At 39.9% G+C, this 21,920-nt stretch overlaps 1 protein-coding gene across 1 annotated transcript in view; it reads right to left on the bottom strand.

The window, feature by feature from the left end:
* TNPO3 (Transportin-3) overlaps window positions 1-20,911 on the bottom strand; it is a 38,107-nt gene extending 17,196 nt beyond the window's left edge. The window contains exons 1-12 of the mRNA XM_051211435.1: window positions 20,684-20,911; window positions 20,564-20,653; window positions 20,488-20,529; window positions 20,308-20,453; window positions 20,209-20,272; window positions 20,084-20,176; window positions 18,314-18,532; window positions 17,034-17,399; window positions 16,058-16,324; window positions 14,226-14,573; window positions 12,078-12,452; window positions 5,894-6,271 (exon numbers count right to left, since the gene is read on the bottom strand). Coding sequence (XP_051071498.1) covers window positions 5,894-6,271; window positions 12,078-12,452; window positions 14,226-14,573; window positions 16,058-16,324; window positions 17,034-17,399; window positions 18,314-18,532; window positions 20,084-20,176; window positions 20,209-20,272; window positions 20,308-20,453; window positions 20,488-20,529; window positions 20,564-20,653; window positions 20,684-20,806 — 2,511 coding nt within the window. The 5' untranslated portion in view covers window positions 20,807-20,911. The remainder of the gene's footprint in view (window positions 1-5,893; window positions 6,272-12,077; window positions 12,453-14,225; window positions 14,574-16,057; window positions 16,325-17,033; window positions 17,400-18,313; window positions 18,533-20,083; window positions 20,177-20,208; window positions 20,273-20,307; window positions 20,454-20,487; window positions 20,530-20,563; window positions 20,654-20,683) is intronic.
* Window positions 20,912-21,920: the final 1,009 nt, after the last annotated feature.

Raw genomic sequence — 21,920 nt, forward strand, 5'->3', positions numbered from 1 at the left:
GCAATTAGAGAGGGAGAAGCGCATTCCAAACATTCTGGCATTGTTGCTTAGTGCTACCAAAAGACTGCATTTTGTCAGCGTCTTCACCAAACAGGACTATGTCATCTGCGTATTCTAAGTCAATAAGTGGACCTCCTGGTAGGAGATCAATGCCCAAGAATTCAGTCGATGAGAGCGTTATTTCCATCAGCAGATCTATGATGAAGTTAAACAGAAATGGAGAAAGTGGACAGCTTTGACAGACACTTAAAGTTGCAAAAGCAGATGACAGTTCGCCATAAGCTCTGACTCGACTAGTAGTGTTCGAGTGAAGAGTCTTCACAAGGTTTATGTAATTCTGAGGTACGCCATTCAATGACAGACACTGCCACAGCACCTCTCGCTTCAGAGTCAAATGCCGCTTCTAAGTCAAGAAAGACCACCATTGTCGGACGCCGATAAGTATGCCTGTGTTCGAGAACCTGATGAATGGTGACTATTTGATCGATGCGACCACGACCAGATCTGAAGCCAGCCTGATTTTCTCGTGTTTGCAGTTCACGAGTCTTAGTTAGGCGTCCGATCATTATCGAGGCTAGTATTTCAGATGCTATATTAGTTAAACTAATCCCTCTATGGTTGTCACAGGATGATTTTGACCCTTTCTTATATATTGGGACGATAAGTGAATGTGACCAGTTAGATGGAATAACGTCTAACTCCCAGATTTTAGCTAAAATATTAGTCAACCTAATCGCTAAAATTGGACCACCATCCTTAAAGACCTCTGGAGCTAATCCATCTGGACCAGCTGCCCTTCCTCGTTTCAGATTAACCATAGCCTCTTGAACTTCAGCTAGAGTTGGGGGACCTACTTCAATGTTCCATTCACACTGTCTGGGAATGGAGGGTAGTTGTAGAGTAGCTGAAGGCCAGTTGAACTGTTCTCTAAAATGTCCCGCCCACCGTTCTAAACGTCTGGACTGGGAGCAGATGAGAGTGTCGTCTTTTTCCGAAATAGTCTGACTTACACTTGACTTATTAGTCTGTAGAGCTGTCTTGTGTTCCCTATAGCCGCCGCCTTTTCCATCTCTTTTGCTTTCGTTGCCCACCACTGCTCACGGTCGTTCCTTATACTTTTGCTTAATCTAGATCTGACTTGTTTTCGCTCTTCATCGTGTTCAGAGTCTGATGGGATGAGTTTACGGGAACCCATCAGTGCAATAGACCTTGAAGAAATCCATTGGTTCTTTGTAACCCTGTGGTTTAAATCACTAATAGATGTCACTGCTGTTTCCACAGCTGCTTGTATATCTTTCGAAGCAACACCTGAGTCAGCCTCGAATGTGACCGTGAGTCCGGAAACTGCGTCTGCCAAAACTTTTTGAACCTCAACCTCAACATCTATGGCAGCTACAAGCACCTCCTCTTGTTTTGCATGCGAATCAATCAATCTTGAGAGGGCATCTACCTGTCCAAAATCTGTTGTCGGTTGATACTTTATCTTGAAATCATAGCCCAACAGTGTAGTTGCACATCGCTGTAGACGGTTTGCTGTATATACAGGGATAACTTTTTTGGATCCAAAAACTATCAGTAGCGGTTTATGGTCTGTTAGTAAGGTGAAATGTCTGCCAAACAGCATGTTGTGGAACTTTTTTTACAGCAAATATAATGGAGAGGGCTTCCTTCACTATTTTGACAGCGTGGATAGGAGGACTTTGTGGAAACTTCTTCGACACTGTGGTGTACCTGAGAAGATCGTCAACATCATCCAAAATTCATACGACAGACCAGAGTGCAAAGTTGTGCATGGTGGACAGCTGAAAGACGCATTCCAATAGAGGACCTGTGTCAGACAAGGCTGCTTACTCTCTCTTCCTCTTTCTTCTGGTGGTCGATCGGATTATGAAGACCTCGACATTTGAGGGGAAGCATGCAATACAATGGACAGCTCAGAATCACCTAGAAGATCTGGACTTAGTAGATGACCTGGCCCTTCTATCCCATACACACTGTAGCGGTAAATAAATCCCTAAAATAAATAGCTCTGTAAGTTTTCGACATTGGATGCTGACCATATGTTTTAGTGGACTCATCTAGCTGAAGGCGCTCGGTCAGGCATCCGCACCAGATCATGTGTGGTAACGCCGTGCTCAACATCAACCGCAATCGCTAGCCAGATTAGATCAGAGAATTCCGATATATTGGTCATCGCCAAATATACTCTTCCGGTCTCCTCGACTCTGTCTTTTGATTTCTCTTGGTGGGAACGAAATATATTAGGTGTTACTGGTAGAAGCGTTGTCAAACACTGAATACCTGTGACATCATCAACACCAACAAATTCAGATAAAGACAGCTAGTGTAACAGCAGCCTCTGCATCAGTAGGCCTCAGGATACACAAGGGAAAAAGCAAGATCCTCAAATACAGCACGGAAAACACCAACACAATCACACTTGATGGAAAAGATCTAGAAGATGTGAGATCTTTCACGTCGCCCTCAAATGCACTGGTACGGCCGAAAGTGGGGAGAGTTCACTCTCTCTCTCGAAATACACTCACATGGTGACGGGTACGCCAACATTATAAAAGAATTCCTACTCACTGCCTTCTCGCGGCGGGGGTGTAGTTTACGACTGAGAGGACATAAAGAGAACATCCGGCGCTTCAACTGGATTGGTTGGTACGGAAGATCCACTCGGTAGGGATGAAAAACCCTGATTCTAAACCAATGGTGCACATGGGCTCCAGGATCCTGAGGGAACAAATTGCAAATGAACAAAACGTTGGACACCAGCTGCCATGTGACTGTATCTCCTGACGTTGCTCCACTGCCTTGTGGTCAGACTCCGCGTGTGGCCTCCTAAGAAAACCACCTGTTTCGATCTGGCCACTCGGGCAGTATCACAGCCCACACACAAATAAAATGAAATGACGATAATTACTGAAAATACTACTCTCGCCTCAATTAAAATTCAGACAGTTCACATTCATTTTTATTTTTTATATACTACGACACTTATCAACTCTCTTTTATTCCCACTTTATGTATCGCGATTTTTCAACTCATACAACAGCTTGCATATGGTGGAAACTCTGTTCTATCTAAACGATCTCGAGTCACTGACTGGTCGAAAGTTGAATCCTACCATCGACTACAAATACTGACCCAATGTTTCTTAAATCGAATAAATACCATTCAAAATGGCCTTTTCAACGTTTGCACACTAATGCGAATCGGACAACAGATAGGGTTGACTGTGTCTTTAGAAAGTCTCAACATTTATGTCTGTTGTCTATCCAGGACTTTTATTCAACACTAGTGAAGTACTACAAATTAGCTCTCCATTTATCGCTTCGAAAAGCCTGTTTTACGTGCGTTTATCCGGGGACCCTGTGGCATCTTTGTCTGGTTATGCGGACGTTGGTGTCGCACTAAGCACTAGAGCTGAGGCAGAACTAATACATTGGATCCCCATTAATAGTCGGTTATGTGTTGTTAGATTAGAAAGCTCCATCAAAGTAAGAAGAATTCGGTGTAAGAAAAGATGTTTTTCCTTAGTCTCTGCCTATCCCATGACAGATTACAACCGGAATGCAATCAAGAGTGAACTTTAACACCAGTTAAATGATCTCCGGAAAGCTCCTTCGACAAATATTGTAGTGCTAGACGGAGACTTGAATGTACAAGTCTGGTGTCCAGACACAAAAGAGAGTCGTTTAGGTGGCCGATGGAAACTTGTTGGTCACAGGTTAGATAACAGGGACCGTCTACTGCAACTCTGCGCAGATCACAACCTGTTTCTAGCTAACACTAACTACCGGCACAGTCATCGCCGATGTGCCACATGGCGCCCTCGCTCTACATCTCAAGCCTGGACTCTGACCACATCACGATCACCTACCTTTGGTGTGGCTCTGGCCAACAAATCAATTGTCCTAAACGAATCGATGTCAGCAAATTGGTTACAACTTTTGTTGCAACTAAATATCAAACCGAGCTAGGTTCAAGGCTAGCTAACATCCCACCGGAAAGTATAAACGAGCATTAGTTGCAATTGCACGACACCATGAAAATTGAGAGTAAAGTCACTTGCAGCTTCGTGAAACGTCCAGTTCATAAGCATAAGGTTTCTACAGGGTCCTTACAACCCATTGAAGCACATCAGTCTACTCTGGGTGACCTCGAGCTTGGCCACAAACGAAGATTGTCACGCAATGAAGATGTGCATAGCTTGCATAAGAACCGAGAAACCTGGTGGTCGGAGCGTGCCAATAGGTTGGAAGCAGCAGTTGCATCCGGTAACTACCGGAAGGTCTTTCAACTCATCCAAGTCACTGCCAGCAAGACGTCTGGTGTGAGTTAAACAATCTGTAAAGATGACAGAGTGTCAATCACCAACATCTACTGACATCTTGGACGATGGGCAGATTTTTTGAGGCAGCTCAACTGATCTGGTGACGACCGTCTGGTTAAGTAACTGACTGAGTTGTTTAAAAATTTCTAGTAGTTACAAGGTGTTCCAATATCGTGGAATGAGTCGATAGTCGTCTTTATCTTTAATAGGAGTTCACGTAATCTATGCAACAACTATTGGGGGATAAGTCTACTTCCGATTGTGTCCAAACTATTGGCTTCCGTCATACTTCGCAGATTGTTTAAAACAGAAAAGATCGACTCGCAAAGAGCAGGTTGGTTTTCGTTCTTATCGAGGCTGTTTTGATAATCTTTTCACCCACCATCAAATATCAGAGCACCGTCATACTTATTACAAGCCAACAGTCCTAGTGTCTCTTGACATCAAGGCCACCATCAATTTGTTAGACAGGACTGTTCTACGGGATTGTCTGTTGAAGAAGGGTGTGCCTGAGAAGTTTATTAACATCTTAAAAGCCTCATATACAAACACCTCAGGAAGAGTGAAGGCATACGACCACCTGGGTAGCTGCATAAGTGCTGGTGGTGGCGTGAGAGATGAGATCGATTCACGTATAATGAAAGCCAGGGCAGCTTAAGCCAATCTGGACCATCTTTGACGCCTTCGTGATGTCAGTCTGGCTGTAAAAGGTCGGATCTACAACGCGTCCGTGAGATCAGTTTTGCTCTATGCTTGTGAAACCTGGCCTCCTCGAGTTGAGGATGTTAGACAACTCTCTGTGTTCGATCATCACTGTCTCCCAAGGATTGCTGCCATCCAATGGCAACATCATGTTAGTAATGCAGAGGTTCGGCATCGTGTGTTCGGGCATAGAGACGATAATTCAATTGGTGTCACCATCTTGAGACATCGACTTCGGTAGCTTGGACATGTTCTACGAATATTGTCCCGGAGGATCCCTCGTCGTGCATTATTTGTCGACTCTGGGACTGGTGGCAAAAAGCGGAGGTGGTCGGTAGACGACATGGAGTAGTAGTATGAAAGAGAGTTGTGCAGGACTGACTTCTGTTGGTCATTCATGACTCTCTGGTTAGGATCTCAGAGATGGTGTAACACAGTGACTAGAAATGTTATCAGAAATGGCTCAGAATAGAAGCCTGTGGCGATCCTGCTGTAACTCTCTCTTATTTTCTTCTTTAACTTAAAGAATTCCTTCTGGTTATAGTTTTACCAACCGAACAGTTTTTTCCCATCTATTACTATTATTATTTCACTCTCATGCACTAATTCCTGTTGGCTGTTGTTCTTCTCCACTTTATTATGCATACTTCACATTCGCTATCCCTCTAGTGTGGCGCATAAATATTTGGCGCTCCCATGTACCAACGTGTGTGTTGAAATAAATAAACGATAACCAACAAAATTTTACCTTAATGTGAAATGAATTTTACATTTTGATCCATTTAGCTGTCAGATGTTATAGTAGCAATAACATGACAGAATAAATTTATCATCAGTAATTGAACTTACTTTTTCAGCAAGCTCCGGGAGAAGATCTCGTAAGTGCACAGAAAAACAACGCACAATGAAACGTATGAGACGACAAACATGCTCCATTGGACGCATGCGCGAGGCATAATGTGTGAGTACACGGGTAACAACTGGCCATATTACTTCTCTTACTAACTGCAAGCATTCAGCTAAACAATTCTGAGCAGAAAGCACCAACTCGGACGTAGTACGATCAACAGCGTTGCGTTCCCTTGTGTCCCACTGACTAGAACTTGGGTTTCCCAAACGTCGTAAAAGACAATTGAAAGTACGAAACAGTGCTGCTAGGTAATCAAGCCATACACGGGGATCACTGAGAGTATCTGAACCTTCGATAGGGACATTACCATCCATCAGCTAAAAACGATAGACAAGAAAAGAGTGAAGGATCATATGAACGTATAGTAATTGAGACCAACGAACTGATTGAACATTGGCAAAATAAAATTTGAACCAACATCCACTAAGTACAACGAACACAAGCAAATTGCAACAGGAGCCAGCTATCCTATAGCACAAAACTGGGTATCTAAAGTATTGGTTGTAGATATACTTAGTGTTTACGAACAGTAAACATCCATGTGTATTGACATAAATTGAAGCCGAATTCACTGATGGATATCAGACAACATATTGAAAGTGACCATTTCTTACAAAAAGATGACTAGGATGAAACGTTTTAGCAATGACTTGATAGGTAATCTTAATTAGTAATAGTATAGTAGAGTTTTAGCATATTCACTATTAGATTTATACTATTTAAGATATAGAGAATGAAAGTGGACATTAATTCATATGCACACTAGACCAAAAACGGGATTATAGTAAGCCCATTCAACCACTTTATTATTTGTTTACTCACTGTAATCTAGACATTTAATCCACTATGTAAAATTATGTGTGAGTCTGATTGAGCGCATGTCTGCACGTCAATATTCATATGTTCTCCTATCGGTTGTAACACACACAAACTCACTGGTTTCTCTATGTGCTTCCATTCTGAGCGCTTACGGGTTTTTACTAATGATTAACAATAAACTATCTCTACAACAGGTGTTCTGGTATTTGAATAATACTACTACCCGACTGCTACCTTGACGTGGTGGTCGGGCGCGCCTATTGTGGTGACCCAACCGAGCTATATTGGCTGGAATATATGTTCCTGTAGGTTCTACCATGCCAGGCAGGTCGATTGGAGAACGGTAAGACCAAAAGCAGCAACTCAAGGTCTCAGGGCGAAGTCGTACTGCTGACTGTAGAGGGGTGTGACAGCAGTAAGGTGTTTCACACGGACAACCAACATCTACAGCGATGCTGCCTTCTCACAAGGAAGGAAGTGGTTAGTAAAGGTCGACCCTAAAAATGTCACACCTCACCTTACCTCACGGATTTCTGTCTCCGGCGGTAAGGCCTTTTGAAGAACGGAGCTAACACCTTAAAAACCTTCCACAAAAAGGCCGTGCGTCTCCGAAACGCACATACAGCATCCAAGTAGCGTCATTCATTTGACCTCACGATATCAAAATACAGAACCAACTCGATTCACGCTTCGTGTATCTGGAAACCCTGATGCTGCTTCCCGTGGCCTCGCTGGCGTAGGTATAGCATTGAGTCCTAGGGCAGAACTAGCTCTCTTAAACTGGATCCCAGTAGACAGTCGTTTGTGCGCTGTCCGACTAAACGGAACAGTAAGGACTCGGAAAGATAGGGAGACTCTTCGTCGTCTCTGTCTACTTTCCAACTGACTGCAGCTCAGATGATGTAAAAGATGAATTTTATAGAAAGCTTTCCGACCTCCGAAAAGTTAGGCGCTCTGATGTAGTTATAGTGGCTATTGACCAAAGCTCAAGTAGGTAAACTAAGCGAAAAAGAATGATACCTGGGTGGATCTTATGGTGGCGTGGCTCAAAGAACAGATAATGGCGACCGTCTGTTGCAGCTATGCTTAGATAACCGCCTGTTTCTTGCAAATACTAACTTCAAGCATAAGGAAAATCATCTTTTGACATGGCGACCCCCTAATTCGTCCCAACGTTGGACCCAAATAGATCACATCGCTATCAGCTACCGATGGAGGGGCTCGATAGAAGATTGTCGCTCATTCTGGAGCACATGCTTAGATTCAGGTCATGCTCCAGAACGAGTGCGTATCTGTCTACGTCCTACTGGGCGTAGAAAAGACGCTTCAAGGAAACCTCTTAGTGTCCTGCTTATTGATAACCAAGCTAAGAATACGTTTCAGGAACAACAAGAAAAACAATTAGGCAGCCATGTAGGTGATGCCCACCCCGATGCAGCATGGAATGATATCCGAAAAGCTGTGGAAACAGCAGTGATATTTGCTAGTAAGGTAAACCATAAGGTTAGGGAGAAACACTGAATCTCAGCAGCATCTACCTCACTGATAGATGCTAGAAAACTCATCTTGTCTGGCTCTGAACATAACAAAGAGAGGAGTCAGCTTAAGCGGAGGCTGATAGGAAGCCTACGTAATGATCGCAAACAGTGGTGGGTAGCGAAAGCAAGAGAGATGGAAAAAGCAGTAGCAATAGGTAACAACAGACAATTGTTCAGACTTGTTAAGGAAACCGGTATTAGGAACCCAACTGTTAGCGAAACAATCTCAGAGAAAGATGGACATATTATTCATTCTCAATTCAGGAGATTGGATCGATGGGCAGAACACTTTAAGGATCAGTTCAACTGGCCTTCGGCCACATTTCGGTTTCCCACGATCTCCAGTCAACCTGAATGGCAAGTTAATGTAAGTCCTCCGTCCCTTTACGAAGTTGAAAAAGCCATAGGAAATCTGAAGGGTGGTAGAGCAGCAGGCCCTGACAGGTTTACCCCTGAGATTCTTAAGGATGGTGGTCCAGTATTAGCAATGAGATTAACTGAGGTCTTAGGTAGAATCTAGGAACTGGACATAATCCCATCTGACTGATCTCAATCACTGATTGTGCCAGTCTATAAGAAAGGACAAAAGTCCTCTTGTGACAATCACAGACGAATCAGTTTGACTAATATAGTGTCTAAAATATTAGCTTGAATAATACTTCGACGCCTAACTAAAGCTCGTGAAGAGCAAACTAGAGTAAACCAGGCTGGTTTAAGACCTGGACGTTGTTGTATAGACCAGATATTCACACTACGTCAGGTCCTAGAACATAGACACACATTCAGACGCCCCGCAAACGTAGTATTTCTCGACCTTAAGATGTCATTTGACTCTTTGATCGTGAGGTTCTATGGCAGTGTTTGCCACTGAAAGGAGTACCAAAGAAGTACACTAACCTTATAAAGGCTCTCTACTCAAACACAACAGGTCGAGTGAGAGGTTATGGCGAACTGTCATTAGAATTGATTGCCTCAAGTGGTGTTTGTTAGGGCTGTTCACTCGCTCCATTTTTATTTAACTTTGTCGTTGACGTGCTTTTAGAGATAACACTCTCCTCATCTAAATTTCCAGGGGTTGAACTTCTACCATGAGATTTACTTGTTGACTTGAAATATGCTGATGACATAGTTCTATTTGGTGAAGACGCTGACAAAATGCAGAGTCTTCTGACCACTGTAAGCAACAATGCAAACATGTTCGGGATGCGATTCTCCTCCTCGAAATACAAAATGTTACTTCAGGATTGGGTGGCATCAACACTCGAACTAATGATAGGGAATGAAGTAATTGAGTGTGTCGACCGCTTCACTTATCTTGGGAGTCTCATCAGCCCTTGTAGTCTGGTGTGTGACGAAATCTCAGCACGGATACAGTAGGCTCGAGTAGCTTTTGCCAACTTGCGTCATTCATGGCGTAGGCGAGATATCCATCTATCAACCAAAGGACGTGTTTACTGTGCAGCAGTTCGTTGTGTCCTACTTTATGGCAGTGAAACATGGCCGGTAAGAGTAGAAGATATTCGCAGGTTACTAGTAATCGATCATAGGTGTCTTCGAAACATCGCTCGTATATTCTGGGACCATTTATTTATTTATTTGAACACATAAATATTGGTACAAGAGGGCACCAAATATACATGCGCCACATAAAACAATGGGGATTTGAAGAGGAGAAGGAAAAAAGGTGAGGAGCGTTAAGAAAATAAAATAACAAAAAAAACAATAACGAACAGAATAAGGTAAGGTAGCGTAATAATAATAATAATCGGGGAAACGAAAAGGTACAATCAGAAATCTTTCAGTTAAGGAAGAAGCAACCACTTTTTATGAAGAGAGTAAAAGGTTACAGCAGGATCGCCACTGGCTTCTATTCTGAGCCATATCTGATAACGTCTCTAGACACTGTGTTGCACCATCTCTAGGACGCCAGCCAGGGAGTCGTGAAGGACCAACACAAGCCAGCCCTTTGCAACTTTCATACCACGACACCATGTCATACACTGACCACCTCTCCGCTTCTTCCAACCAGTCCCAGAGTCGACAAATAATGCACGACGAGGGATCCTCCGGGACAATATTCGTAGAACATGTCCAAGCTACCGAAGTCGATGTCTCAAGATGGTGACACCAATTGAATTATCGTCTCTATGCCCGAACACACGATGCCGAACCTCTGCATTACTAACATGATGTTGCCATTGGATGGCAGCAATCCTTGGGAGACAGTGATGATCGAACACAGAGAGTTGTCTAACATCCTCAACTCGAGGAGGCCAGGTTTCACAAGCATAGAGCAAAACTGATCTCACGGACGCGTTGTAGATCCGACCTTTTACAGCCAGACTGACATCACGAAGGCGTCAAAGATGGTCCAGATTGGCTTAAGCTGCCCTGGCTTTCATTATACGTGAATCGATCTCATCTCTCACGCCACCACCAGCACTTATGCAGCTACCCAGATACACGAACTTCTTGACTACTTCTATCTGCTCACCATCCACAGTGAGTACAGGATTAGAATCCTGCCAGTCTTGTAGAAGTACTTTGCACTTCGGAGGTGCAAAGCGCATACCATACCTACGGACACTGATTGCCAACTGATTAAGCGCGGATTGCATGCCTTGGGCATTATCGCACAGTAAGACAATATCATCCGCATACTCAAGGTCGAGAAGTCGAAAAATAATTATGCACAGAGTGGGAATAGAAGAGGGTGAATAAATGGCGTAGTAAATAATAATAATAATAATAATAATAATAATAATAATAATGTGAGTCATTTGATCGTTATTCGGAGCAAGAAGAATATTTTCCATAAGTAGACAGTTCATTTTTTGTGTGTGGGCTGTGATACTGCCCGGGTGCCCAGACCGAAGCAGGTGGTTTTCTTGGGGTGCCACACCCCGAGCTTTTGACCCAAAGGTCTAACCCACAGGGCAGTGGACCACCGACTAAGTAACGCAGTTGTTAGGAAACGGGTACTAGGTAAGGATGGAAAATCAATTGAAGAAGTAGTGAAACTTCATCAGTTGGCTGGGACACGTGTTACGTATGCCCAACCACCGACTGTCCCGACGTGCGATGTTCAATGGTGTAGGAGTAGGTTGGAAGAATGCTAGGGGCGGCCAGACCACAACATGGCACAAATCCATGAGGTCACTGATAAGTGGATTGAGCTGTGTTGGTAGGTTAGGATCCGCGAGACGATAGCAATCGATGGTTAGAGACCCTGAATGACATGGCTCAAAATCGTTTGCAATGGCGCAAGTGCATCCACTCTTTGTGTTCTCCCAAATTCTAATCTTCTGAAATCTTCATGTCCCTTTTTTTCTTCTTCCCAAATTTATTTCACTGTATTATACTTCTTGAATAATATCTTCAAACCCTAATCTTCCCGATTACTGCTTATACCCTTACTATCACTACGGGATTTGAATAGACAATAGAATCTCTCTGCCAGTGTGGTGTGGCAACACGAACTGATGTACGTACGTGCGAAGTTCTACGTTGTTACTGACTGACTGACTAGGAGATTTAGCCTACGTAAATACTTAGTTAACGGGATAATATTTATTGCATTCAGATATAGGGGAATTAACCTCTACAATATATTGTTCACCATACTGCTAGTATCTTATATTAGTAGGCGGAAAAAAAACTATTCTGTACATGTGTAGTGTAATAACAATACTTTTAGTCCGTAAACTAAATCATACAGACTCCTGATAAAAATTCAAAACTACTTATCATGAAAGTTGATAATTACCTTAGATAAACATTCCAAGCTGACGCTACATATTTGTGCTACTCTCATCGGAAAAGCTTGTCTAGACACTCGAGGGTCGAATTCAACTCCCCCACCACCTGTGCCCACAGAGCATATTAGACCTCGTCCAATACCAGCGAAAAAATGAGTAGCATCATGGATAGGAACCCAAGCAAGTCTTGGTAGATTGTAGGCAACTCGATTGACCAAATCTTGCCAATGTTCGTCAATTAGAGCAAGACGAAGAGAATCGGAGTTACAAGGGGAATGAGTAGAAACATCTCCGTTAGGTGTAGATGTTGGGGTTGCGCGATACACAGCACATAAAGAACCAAGAGCTGAAAGTGCCGCTCCAACAGCAAGCTTTTGACCTGGCTGGAATACAAAATAAAAAGTCAAAATCCAGCTAAACACTAATAAATGTTGTCAAAAGAGTAATTGACTGATGCCAAGTAAAGAAAAGTTGGACTTTCTTCGCAGCATTACGAGTCGAGAATTTGGAAATTCAACTTAACGCCATTATAGAATATGAATGTCTCCCAACACTTGATGAGTTTGGAAAGTTGCGACAACCAGTTCCGTGTCTTTCTGTTTGTACAGTTATGATTGTTATAGGGAAGATATTGATTATATTGACAAACCAATAAAACTTTCTAAATACTAAAATCAAAAATATACAATGCACCTACCTATTGCGGCGAAACCATCTGTAGAAATAGATACCATTAGGGATCCATTGGAAATAGTCGTTTAGTTATCCAATAATCAAAGAATATGGTCAGCATTTGTTAATTTTAAATAAAACACTCAAAAACAGTGTACCATACTTCATATGTGAAAACGAACGGTAAACACAAGTGGTAATAACTTTCGAACGATGAAGTTCATCACAAGTAAACAATAGCAGCCATTATAAATTACAAATAATGGTAATAGAACTAATTCTACATTAGATCTCTAGGTTGACTACTTGAAGCTTGTGTTTTTCTTTCATAAAGAGTAGAAATGAGGATGAATTAAGTAAGAGCACGAAACGGCATAGACCCTACAATGTTGAATACCAATTGAAATAAGCTAACTAGTTGACTTCGAGAAAATTATCCAATCGTTAAATGAAACACCTTTGAAATGGGAAGCATCATTTGCCATTGGTCCTCTACATTCGACCAAAAAAGAGGATTTTGTGCGTAAATCGATTGGAACGCCAGCTTGTTTGTAGTTTCTGTATCTACGAAATTTTACATTATTAACTGAGACTCATCTCAGTGATACAAGTAAAAATACAAATTTCGTTTAAACGAATTACTAGTTTAATTTGCTAGGAAACCGATATACAACTCCATAAAAGCTAAGATTACATTTTCTTCAAAGTAAACAGTCGAAGGAACTTGGGATGTAGCAGAAAATTAAAAACAATCGGTGTACCCATGGACAAAATTAATATTAAAAACCTTCATTAAGAGTAGAACTAGGCTGTTAACAGATTGCCTGGATATCAATCAAGTAATTATGAATCAGTTGGCGAGTGAATTCAGACGATTATTACTATTGTAGTAACGACATTATACACAAGCGCTAATCAAAGATATCTAAGCACTTATTAAAAAGTTTTGTTTTGTTTTTAACACTTCTGGAAATTAGACTGAAATTCACATAAAAATTGGGATGAAAATTTTATCCTATAATTTACGCTACAAACAAATCTACCCGTCTCGTTCAGCAGTAAACTTATTGGTGGGATATGACCAGCATATTCTGAATAAATACTTTCAAGGTGCTGTCACCTCATTTTTATTCGTATCTATGATCGATTACTTCATCATTTCCAATCTTTTAGAACGACGATTATGTCAGGGGAATTACGACAGTTAAAAAAAATTCATCAAAAAAATACTACAGATCTATTGAATAAAAAAAATTCTTCTTGACATAGAATGAATCCAGCTTTACTAAGAACTAAGCGCCTTAAATATTATGATTAAAAACCCGATTTATAGCTCACGAAAAACTACTTGAACTAAGAACATAAGTACATCTTGACTTTATTTACAATCTCAATTCAATGACTAATAAACACACTCCATTCGAACTCGAGGTGATAAACATAACTCGGAAATACTACGAAAAACACATTACAAAACAACTAACCCGTAAAGATTGGGACTCAACGCCAGCAGACTTCTCGATGATCTCAATCAGCTGGTTAACGATTTGACGCCGGAGCTGAGGATGGCAGGCAGCCCAATGAGCCAACTCCATATACAGCATACAACCGACTTCTTGAAGAGCAGGAGGGCATGGTCCTGTGAGACCTGGGAGTACTAATTTTGATATAAGATTCGAAATATGTCCTTCAGGATCACGAGGAGATAGACGTTTAGCAACAGTTGTAAGCATGAACAGACATGCTTCAGACTCTCGAAGCACTTCATATGCCGACGCCTGTGCATTCTCAGACATAGCTAACATTTGCAGCTTCTGTATATAATTGTATAGCTAGAAATGGAAGATTATATTTGTTATAAATTTAGCCCGAAAAGTAGGCACTACCTTCGAATATCAAAATGGAAGGGAAAAGAAAGAAGACTAAAAAGTCTCACGTCTTGCAATATAACCATCAATATATAAAGCAATAGGTGCATCAATTATTGTTGTCTTTCTTAACCATAAACTAAGTACTTACAACTACGGTCAAGATAATCGGAAAACTCAATAATGACAAGAGATATGATAAAATTGACAAGTCAAAAATATGAAGGGTACATAACACACAAATTTCAGCACTAACTCAAAACAAAATTGAAATTACATACCAGGACAGCTATTATTGGTACATATTCATGGTGTACTTAAAATTGGTTATGTAAATTAGACAGTTAAATTCAGAAACGAAATACTAGGGTTATTGCTATCTTTGGTTGAATTCAGGGTCAAGAACTGCACAAGAGGCAAACAGACCATGCAGAACACGTCCAAAAAGTATAAAAAAGCTGCGTGGTTAACGTAGATCACTATTTATGACCATACAATCTATCCTTGAAGTCGCTAACCACCTTGGATTCACTAACTTCTAGTCTTAGTCGTGTTGGTAGATGCAGGCTACTTGGTTGGGGTCCGCGCAGCTATCGTAGCCAATGGTTGGAGACTGGGTGACATGGCTCAGAATCGATCACAATGGCGTAGGTGTATACACTCTCTATCTTTAAACTATGAGATTAAAATCGCTTCATATCTTTCTTTCTACATACTAAATCTTTCTTCCTGTACTATATACTTATATGCAATTTTTCTTTTATATATTACCACTACTTTATGAATTCGGTTTTCATCTTGTTGAGCTAATGAGATATGGCAACGTGGACCGATGCACATATGTGCCTGGTCCTACGTTATAGATGACTGACTGATACAATTTACCTTAGTAAGATTAATGTTAGCAATGATGAGAATTGGAGGGTAGGGTAGCTTAAATACTATTTAGAACAAGCAAAGCCTGTCATAACCTAGTGAAATTAGATTGTGCGTAACTGTCAAAGATCGATTTCAGAACAATAATTTGCAAATTATAATACACGTTAACCATGATTACTATTCTAGTATATGCAGCTTGCTACATAATACATGATGTTACTTTGTTGTTACCACACTCTGATGTAAGGTATAATTTTATACACATCGTTATCGATGCGGTTCATGGCAAAGATGACACAGTAGTTTCCATCCCTCACAAAATACTTATAAGACCTAGAGAGCGACAAATTTCAAACAACCATCCATGACGTCTATTTGGAAAAATCAGCAGTTAACCTTTATCAACGTAGGACTTGGTACTGTACGACTGGTCACACACTAGCTACCTTGATCAAACTGAAGAGCAATTCAAAATATGAAATGAATGTTGTACAATAAAGTTAATAAAAATATAAAAACAGTATTTAAGAAATCACACCAATTATATAATATTGTGTATATATAATTACCTCGACAAAAATAGCCTCAGCTCCAACCAAACCCAGAATATCTTGCATGAGATCATGAACATCCTCACGAAAATCTCTTAATTCATCGGTGCTTTCTAAGTCGGATGTATTACTAGGACAGTAACTAGTTAACGCAACCACAACGCGAGTGAAGTAAGGAATTAAGGCTGCAATTGGGCGTGCCACGCCAGTAGAGGTATTAGAGTTGTTAACCGAAGATTCCAAGGGGCCCTGATTCACAGATACTGCAGCACTCATGGACCGGTGCTAATTCAAATAAGAGTATGAAAAGTCATTGTAAATAAATTCCATAATGTTCAACAAATTAGAAAGTACACAATAAACAGTGATGGCAATACGTTTGTAACGTAGGGGGAAATGTTATGGGAAAATGACACAGTTTGGATATCTGCTGAGAGCTGAATTCTTTATTATCGGAATAGGAGGTAGAGACATTCTTTTATGATTTACTTGACCTTTATTTAACAGTTTATCAGTATGCTTTAACTGGTTCGTAAAATATGCTTCTTATTTTCAGTATACCTCAAAGGAAGAAATGTCTTTGAGACTAAGCTAAACTACCTACCACCGAATTATTTGGCCATATTACTTTCTTCTTTTCAATGATTTACTTATGCATGAATCATTTTATTGATGGTCCATTCCTTGCTTTTAATTGCGTTTAGAATATAAATTTACTTCTGTCTACACAGAATACTAAAATTTAGTTAAATCCGAAAAGACTTAGGAATGGACCCATCATTGTAGTTTTTATCAGTTATCAGTTGTGACGCTACGGGTTAGGGAATAATCAGTGTCGTATTTTTAATAAAAAGTAGTACAATCCCTTTGTTGAGTAGTAGAGCGAGTGTCAAGATAGTTGGTTTAAAAACAAACAAGACAGCCATTGATTGGTTTAGTGAAACGTTAGAAATATTATTAGACACTTAATAAAGATACAGTTCTTCAAACTTACTCGAATTGCATCATCAGCCAACGAATGTAAGGCGTGGAATGTAATAGATGCCAATTCACGACTACCGAGAGGAGGAGGTATTTCAAGAACTACAAGAATACACTCCATAGTACGCAGGTCTCCAAGACCACCAGATCCAGGGCTAGTGGGCTGATCTACTAGAGGAGGCCGTAAAGTTCTGGCTAATGACGAGAAAATGTGAGCCAAACAAGTACACCGATCTTTGTACAGTTCAAGCTGTTCTTGTTGTTGAATTGATCCCAACGCAGACGCGACAGAATTGGAACATTCCTGCACAACACTAACTAGACCGTAAATATTTTCTTGAAGCCAACGCAGTAATTCACTGTTTGAGTTGCTAAGTTGCTTGAATCAGAATTAACAAAAGGAAGGTAACCATTTTCCCACAAAAACGTAAGTAAACGAAGTTGAAAAAGGCAAAAGTTTCAATTTAGTTTGTAATAGTTTGGGTTATCCTATTGTTAATATTTTGAGTGAATTTTAATCAGTCCTAGTATATGTGCATCCTGCGAGGATTGCCTCGATATATCCATTATGACATAAGTCTACATAAAATAGACAGAATGTGACTAGCAATAAAATCAAGGACGCGAGTTTCGTGTTGTTCGAAAATCACTAACTGGATGAGCCAACGTTGATATTTGAAGAGAAATGTAGTATCCCAACCCCGGATTTCACTGCTAGGCGCATTCAATCTACTATATAAAAAATTCTCACCTGCATATATAATCAGTATATTCAGCAGAGACCAAAATCGAAAGGCTAACTACTTGATTCAATGTTACATGACACTTAAGAATTAGGATAAGCTAAGAGAATATAAAACCACGGAGGCTTCATAAATCGACGAACCAACCTATCGTGACTTGACAGAGACAGGTTTTTCTTGAAGTAAGTTGATCGGTACTTTGGAATTTATTTTCCAGGAATTAGGGAATGTTACTGGAATGTATTTGTAGATGAATACGAGTCCTCGTCGACACTATTTTAGGTCAGTTTGAAGGAGACAAGCGGTTTGTCATGAAGTTTCATAACAAGTAAGGATTTACTTTGATCCGTACATGCTTCTAACGACTAAAGAACTGTTCCGAAACATTTAACAGTAAGATGGGACATTCAAAAGGCGCACATAAAAAGCGGAGATAAGTATTTAAGCGAAAAATGTTGAATATGCCAAACAGAAGTTACAGTTTTTCTAGTACAAGGTTAATCTACAGACATGTAATTAACAGTAATACAGCTAAAATAAATTGGCTTACCTTACACTGGTATAAAAGTGCTAGCACCCACTGAGATGCTGCATCGAAAGTTGATTCAGGAGTAGTGGAAGGATTTCGAAGGATAGCAAATGCAGTGTTTAAGAGAGGGTCAATCGGTACATCGTGTTCAACCATGACTCCAGTATTATCCCACCAACTTGCAAGACAATTATATACTTTAGCTAAGATAACCATTTGTTCTGATTTTGCTCTGTGAGACTAAAAACAAATAGAAGACCTCAGTATTGATAACGCAAGCACCAATGCCGTCTACCTTAGCCAGAACCATCATTTCAAGGCTTACGAACAGGATTCTGCATAAAATTATTGGTTCACGCAAAGGGACTTCTATCTAGTAATAATACCATCAATTACGAAAAGACAAAATGAGACCGAATTTCGGAATTTTTTCCTTTGTTTTAAACAAGAACAAACAATGCTTGTGATATTAATTAATTATTCCTATTTCGTGCTATCATTTTGGGTGCAAAACTCTGTGTCTAACTACTTGATATAATGGTTTGAAAATAAATACATATTTCAAACTACAAATATAAAATTGATTCTAAAGTTTAACAACAACTAGATCAGATTTGTAATATGATGTGACTATGATAACTTTTACTTAACTTCCGAAAGCGGCTACAAAAGAGTAAATATCTTACGGGTAAAAGACAGAATGGATAGTATTTAAACCATAAAATGTTTCTACCCAATAATCTGTATGGGAAATCCGGTTGGCATAGTAAAGACCTTATGCTTTTAAAGAAAGTTGGAGTTCGTCGTTGTTGAGAAAAGTACTTAAAAGAATTAGTGTGGTAAATGATTACCATGGAATACAAAAGATAAACCACTGAAAAACCAGGCTTTCAGTAGCCGAAAATCTTATTACGTATTGAATATCTGAACACCTTAACTGACCGTCAGCCATACTTTACTCACCCACCACCCTCAATATACATGAATGGCTAATTGACGTAAGTGGGGTTGAAAAGGCCATAGACAATCTAAGGCGAGGGGAGTAGCATGTTCAGATGGACTAGCTCCAGAAATCTATATTAGTTGGGACATGGTACAACAAAACAATTCATTTGTGTGGTGCATTTTTTTCTTCTGTAATACATGCCTGCTATTTTTTATCAACTACAGTGATTATATGTAGCAATGAAGATAGCTCATTTTTGTCCTACTCTGATACGTCATATTTAAAGATGTATCTTAAGCACTCTAGTTGAATTACATTCTTGATGCTTATATATCAACTTTGGGTGTATGTAAAAAATGGAAATGGTTGAAACAGGTAAACAGTACAATTTATGACCATATCTACTTATGGAACAAGAAATATGTAAATAGGATATAAAGTAAATTACGTTCCAAAAGATACGGAAGCAACAAAGGTTTTAAGAGTATGTGTTGTAATTCTGATGGAGTGGTACACAAAATAGCAAAGAAATAAGTTATAGAGCAAATTTAGAGTGGGAACTACGACCACTTCAATTTGACGATGAATGAGAGGACAGCTATCCTTCTAAAATTAATATCAAGATGACTCGGTATGTAAAAATGTAAGGGTAGTTAGCAAAAGATCGTAATTTATTTGCTGACGGTAAAGAATACATGTGATCTACACTTATAGTAAAATTACAAAATATAATATTGCAAAACCTGTCTTCACAAGGACACGTTGAAAAAAATATGTATACGGCATCAACAACCGATTTGTAGTGAAGTGATGCACAATTTAACCTGAGGTTGTCAAATGCTTACCAGAAACTCCAACACAAACTGTTTGCTCCCTTCAAACTGACTCATAAGAGCGTGTCGACGATTCATTCCTAGTCGAAGAGTACTGCTGTTCATCTACAAGTGCATTAAAATAACACGCTCCCTACCTCTTCAGGAATAAATTTCAGAATATCAATTAAGTAGCTACAGGAGACGTCTGTTTCTGAAAATCTGTGGAAATATTTTAATAAATACTCTGCAATTACTTCGAAACAATATCATTGATACCATCTTTCCACTGAACCATATGGCAAAACAAATCTGCGACGGCTAAGCACAACTGATTTGCTATCGGTAGGCTAGTGTTTTCTCTAAGTTCTTGGACATGTTGCAGGAGAGAGTTTTTTAGTCCCTGGAACTAAGCTGGATAGATAATCGAAACGTACTTCGTGCGACTCCACTGGGAGTTCAGTAAAGTGACATTGAATCTTAAAGCATTACTGGCTCCTACATAAAACATACCTTTTTGCGTATGGTTTGAGCTCCAAAGTAACAAGAATTTAAATCTCTATTCATGTAAAGCAACTGATCGGATATTTGCCAAGCATAAACCTAGAAGGTCATGTAGGTAAGAAAAGTTACTGATTTTTGAAATTCACACAGCCATTTTGAAGCTTGCTCTTTGACAGATGTATCTGGATTCATATACAACGCATCAATGGCAGATAACACAGACTCAACAGACAAGCTGGAGCCCTCTACCATCCTTGTTTGGTTATTTTTGAACTACGCACGACCCTACTACTTGTACAACGTGCCAAGCTGTAGACCTATGTTACAATACACTGGAGATAAATGCAAGGCTATCTATCAACACAACTTTATTAAAAATATGATTGGAAATTGGTATCATATTGAAGAACAAGGCTAATAACATATTTCCTGATATTTGAGAGTTAGTTCAAGATAATGTTGTTCGCTTAATTGGTGTGTTTGACGGAACAGTTCAACATGTTATGGATCATTCCGAAGTCACCTACTGATATTAAAAAATTCATCACAGTATTTGACCAATTTAAAACTGGAAGAACAGAGCATGCTGAGTTCAAATCTTAGAACTATTAATATGTATGGTAACGAAATAATTCCCACTTCACATCCAATTTCTGACCCCCAGGATCGGAATACCAATCAACCTCAGGACGAAGAATCTTCGCATCCTACAGTACCAATCCACCGGATAAAAATGGCCATCGAGCATAAAGGCGGTTATAACGACTGCCGATTAGACATGGCAGATACTTCCTAAGCTAGCGCTTTTGCAGATAGCTATAAACCAAGATACAAGTGTGGAGATAGGCCTGACAAGCTTATTTTGTAAATAGTTTTCAATGTTATTTATATTCATTTTGTCAACCACAATTATTTAGCGAGCCTCGATTTTTTTTATATAGACATCTACTATATATACATCTACATATTTTTTTATTATTATTTGGCACTGCACACCATTTATGTTTTTGACATTATGAACTCTCCTAATAAACTTATTGATATAGATAGCCCATCAACCAACCCCTTTCATTCATCACAGCCAGAAGATAATGTTTTAAACTCAGTCAACGCTATTTCTGAACTAAGATTACCAACATACGGTGTCAACAACCCTAGAATTTGGTTTGCTCAAGTTGAGGCACTATTTTTGGTGAGGGGTATACGTTCGCAAGCTACCGAATGTGCCCACGTCGTCAGTGCACTACCTATAGAAGTAGCAACGGAAGTCGGTGACCTGATCGACAACGTACCAGAAATTGACCCTTATGACAAGATAAAAGCTGCAGTAATCCAACGCACATCGCTCTCAGATGAAAAACGTTTA

This window comes from Schistosoma haematobium, chromosome ZW (genome assembly GCF_000699445.3).
Source record: "Schistosoma haematobium chromosome ZW, whole genome shotgun sequence".
NCBI lineage: Eukaryota > Metazoa > Platyhelminthes > Trematoda > Strigeidida > Schistosomatidae > Schistosoma > Schistosoma haematobium.